General features: G+C 50.9%; 1 protein-coding gene across 1 annotated transcript; it reads right to left on the bottom strand.

The window, feature by feature from the left end:
- Positions 1–2,522: 2,522 nt before the first annotated feature.
- On the bottom strand, positions 2,523–3,880 carry LOC136481769 (2-alkenal reductase (NADP(+)-dependent)-like). The gene is made up of 3 exons (XM_066479067.1): positions 3,629–3,880; positions 3,312–3,489; positions 2,523–3,228 (listed from the first exon to the last, which is right to left on the bottom strand). Exons 1-3 carry the CDS (start codon positions 3,872–3,874, stop codon positions 2,591–2,593), a joined length of 1,062 nt encoding a protein of 353 aa, XP_066335164.1. The 5' UTR covers positions 3,875–3,880; the 3' UTR covers positions 2,523–2,590.
- Between the last annotated feature and the right edge of the window lie 792 nt (positions 3,881–4,672).

The raw sequence follows: 4,672 nt of genomic DNA, 5'->3' as shown, positions 1-4,672 counted from the left end.
ATTAATCTGCTGCGTGCGCGTCACTTTGGTCTACTTTCGGATTGGTTCACTCCGAGTAGCTATATATACTTCTACAACTGTACATCATCTATCCACTACTAGGCCGGCCTGTCTTTTCTATTCATAACTAAAAGTAGAGGGGCGGCTACGGAGCTCAGTTCCATATGGGGAAGTAGGTACAGAAGCTACAAAATAAGATGAGGTATTCTTGGAGGCGGCTATGGAGCTCAGTTTCATCTGGGGTAGCACTGTAGTAGTAGCAGACAAGAGGTATTCTTGGAGGCGGCTATGGACCTCAGTTTCATCTGGGGTAGTACTGTAGTAGTAGCAGACAAGTTGGAAAATAAGATGAGGGATTCATGCATGGTTGGTGCTTGGTGAACGGCTGCAATGATTGCTCATATGAAGAGCTCAGATTCATATAAGTACAGAAGTTAGAAAATAAGATGAGGGATTCACGCATGCTTAGTGCTTGGTGAGGAGCTGCTATGATTGCTAATATGGAGTTCTCAATTTCGTATGGGGTAGTACAAGAAGTTGCAAAATAAGATATGAGCGAAAGGGCCTGTAGCTTAACGGTTACAAGAGCTTCAGTAGCACTTCAGGTCCTGGTTTGACTCCTCGTGAGAGCGAATACTCCAGGATTTAACGGCTTTTATGCTTTTGGTGGTAGGCGATCGACGTTCCCGTCGATAGCGAGGCGCCTGTGGTGATTTGGTCAATCTCGAGGATTTACTGGTCCAGTCTTTGAAGATGCTCACAGAGGTAGAGTTTACGTGTGTGCATTCATAGGGGTCAATGTGCGTGCGTTGTGAGTGTCTGAATGATGCTGTGTAATCGAGAAAAAGAAAGGGAACAATATACAAGGGATTCACACATGGTCGGTGGGTGCTTGGTGAGTGGTTGCGATGATTGCATATTGGCTATTTGCATTCATGCCATTATAAAATTCACGGTTACCGGAAACACCACTACAATTCATCTAATTAGAAACTTGTCATTATAATTTGTCATCTACCTAAATCTTGCCACTTTCTTGCATAAAAAAAAATCTTGCCACTTTCTATGGTCTAGACATTGTTGGTCCCATGTGCAGGCCACCATATTCTTGTATTGACTAAAGTGTCCTTGCTACTCTCTCCCTCTAGTCCTCCACGTCACTGATACATAGGCCCCACAAGTCATCTCTAAATCACCATTCTTCTTCGTTCAATCACCATTCTTCTTCCCCATGGACACCGCTGGCGCCGCCCTGCATAAGAAACGAAACGTGGATGGACAACACCGTGACACGTGGTCGAATAAGAAATGGCTACGTGGACCAATAAAATACGAAACATGGTCCAATGAAGAAGTGGCACGTGATCCAATCGCAACATGACATGTGTGCCAATAGAAAACTGACATGTGGAACAACAGCGACCCGACATGTGGTTCAGGAAGAACCTGATATGTGCAAGAACCAGAGATGGCCACGTTGTGCAATAAGAAGGTGATACGTACCCGAGCCATATCCAATGCAACCGGCTATAAGCGCCCACCAGGGTGGCAGCCCCCTGCCACGCATGTCAAAAAAGTTCTATGACGATCTGTTTTCATCACAGATCAAGACACTTATATGACGATTTTGTCAGATTCGTCATAGATGTGCAAGAGTGACGCAACTTTTGTGACGAATCGTTTTTCATCATAAATTCGTCATAAAACTAAAATTATGACGAATTTGGCTCCTTCAATGACGAAATTTATTCGTCATAGAAGTGGATATTCCTAGTAGTGCATGTTTCTTCCAATACAAGTGGAACTATGTCAAAAGTAAATGCTTGTGTTAAAAGTTTGTTTATTTCTCCCGTTTTAGATATAAACTGGCGGTTGGAAATTATCATTAAGGACCACCAACACACGATAGCACCGGGCGCTCACTAGCCACGGAGCTGCAAGCCGCTCCCTCCATTTCTACCGCAAAGCGCATGGCCTGCTCCCTTCGTTCCTGCCGTGCGGCCATGGCCTGGGGCGAGCGCTGCCTGGCCAGGGGCTTGTGACTCGTCGGGGGCATGGCCATGGCGGACGGCGGCCACGATCGGGGCGGGCCTGGCCGGGGGCACATGGCCTTGCTGGGACGGGCGAGCGGCCTTGCCTTGGACGGGGGCGGGGCCTCGCCGGTGGCGAAGCCATGGCGGACGGTGGCCATGACCTAGGCGGGCGCGGCCTTGCCGGGTGCGTGGCCTCGCCAGGCGGCGTGTGGCCATGGTGGCGGCGGTGGACAACCAGACTCAGGACGACGCGGTGAAGAGCTCGAGGAAGCAGGTGACAGAGGTTGAAGACGAGGGCAGTTTAAACATTTTCCCTACCTTCTCTCTTCCCAAAACTAAAAAGTAAATAAAATAATCGGTGCTGCCGTAAGGAACCACGAATTTGTAATGTCCATGAGCAAATTTTGACGTTGGCTGTGTTCAACAAATTTCCCCCTTTTTTATTCCAATACAATAACAGTGCCCTCTTATTTAAACAAGGACCGGTTGGAGAGGCATCACACAAGTATCACAAGACTTGTTTTTGCTCAGCTCGTCACCATTACGGAGTTCCTGCTTCAACTCATGCCCTTGCATGCAATCGCAACCAACTGTTTCCCAACATTTTTCCCTGAGAACAGCCCGATTAGAGCTGCCGGTGCGCTATCAATGCCCTCGACGACGTCCTCCACGACGGTGACCTTCCCGTCCTTGATGTAGCCAGCCATCTCCTCCTCGAACCTCGCGTACACATGCATGTAGAAAGCAAAGTAGAACCCCTCCACCCTGATGGCCTTGGCGATGATGCAGTACAGGTTGCGCAGGCCGTAGGGCTGCTCCAAATTGTACTGCGAGATCATCCCGCAGACGGCGATCCGGCCGCCGTGGCGCATCTGCAGCAGCACGGCGTCCAGCGTCGCGCCGCCCACGCTGTCGAAGTAGATGTCGATGCCATCGGGAAAACACCTCTTGAGCGCGGCGCCGAGGTCGGTCTCGGACTTGTAGTTGAACGCGTCGTCGAAGCCGAACTTAGTCTTGAGGAGACTGACCTTCTCGTCGGAGCCGGCGCTGCCGACCACGTAGCAACCGGCGATCTTGGCAAGCTGCCCGACCAGTTGCCCGACGGCGCCTGACGCCGCCGAGACGAACACGAAGTCGCCCTTCTTCGGCTTCCCGACATCGAAAAAGCAGGCGTATGCCGTGAGCCCCGGCATCCCTGTACGGCGGTTAACATTGGATCATTGTCTTTGACGAGCAAACTGGCATATTTTTAGAGCAAAACGCCAATGAATCGCTGACCAAGAACCCCCGTGTAGTAGGAGAGCGGCAGCTCGGTGTGGTTGATCTTTTTCAGGGATTCCGGTTCCATGACGAGGGTGTACTCCTCCCATCCAGTCATCCCCCAGACGAGGTCGCCGGCGGTGAAGTCCGGGTGTGTAGAGTCGATGACCTTGCCCACGGAGAAATTGACCATGGCCTGATTAACAAATCACAGTATCACACACAGATTTCTTCACCTCTGATTCTAATAAGGCTGCCACGTGGTTTAGCAACTGGCAATGTATAGCAAGTGAGATCAGACCAACTGACTGTGTGGATAGAATTTGGATGCGTACCTCTCCGGCGGGCGGCACGGTGGGGCCGTCGTCTTGCTTGTTCATGCGGCCACGCATCCAGGGGTCGCAGGACAGGTACAGGTTCTTGACCAACACGGCGGTCCGCCCCACCGGCACACGCGGACTGATAGTGTCCACAATGATCTCCATATCATCTTCGGTCGGGAAACGGCCGGTGACGTACCTCCTTAGCACCACCTTCTTGTTCTGCACCGCATCCGTCTTCTCGTCGCCGCTGGTCGCCATATTAATCTGCTGCGTGCGCGTCACTTTGGTCTACTTTCGGATTGGTTCACTCCGAGTAGCTATATATATCCACTACTAGGCCGGCCTGTCTTTTCTATTCATAACTAAAAGTAGAGGGGCGGCTACGGAGCTCAGTTCCATATGGGGCAGTAAGTACAGAAGCTACAAAATAAGATGAGGTATGCGGCTATGGAGCTCAGTTTCATCTGGGGTAGCACTATAGTAGTAGCAGACAAGAGGTATTCTTGGAGGCGGCTATGGACCTCAGTTTCATCTGGGGTAGTACTGTAGTAGTAGCAGACAAGTTCACTACATCAAAAAGGGTTTTTAGCGGCGGTTGTAGACCATTTGTAGGGGCGGTTTGCCCAGCCACCACTACGCAAGGGTCTCTACAAATCATGCATTTGTAGGGGTGGTTCCCAGGCCGCCCCTACAAATCGATTTATAGGGGCGGCTCGATTTTTAGGAGCCGATTTTTAGGAGCGGGTCGTATTACCGGCCGTCCCTACAAATAGATTTGTAGGGGCGGCTCGTATTACCAGCCGCCCCTACAAACAGGTATTTGTAGGGGCGGTTCAATCTAGAACCGCCCCTACAGTACGTTTTTCCGTAAAAAAATTCAAATTTACAATTCAAAATCGCGTTGCCGAACGTGCCACGACCAACGTTCCGAACCACGTTCGCGTTGCCGAACACCCCGCGACCAACATTCCGAACCGCGTTCGTGTTGCCGAACGCCTCGCGGCCAGCGTTCCGAACCGCGTTCGCATTGCCAAACGCCCCGCGACCGCGACTACA

This window comes from Miscanthus floridulus, chromosome 9 (genome assembly GCF_019320115.1).
Source record: "Miscanthus floridulus cultivar M001 chromosome 9, ASM1932011v1, whole genome shotgun sequence".
Taxonomy (NCBI): Eukaryota; Viridiplantae; Streptophyta; class Magnoliopsida; order Poales; family Poaceae; genus Miscanthus; species Miscanthus floridulus.
This window is presented reverse-complemented; position numbering and strand designations above follow the sequence as displayed.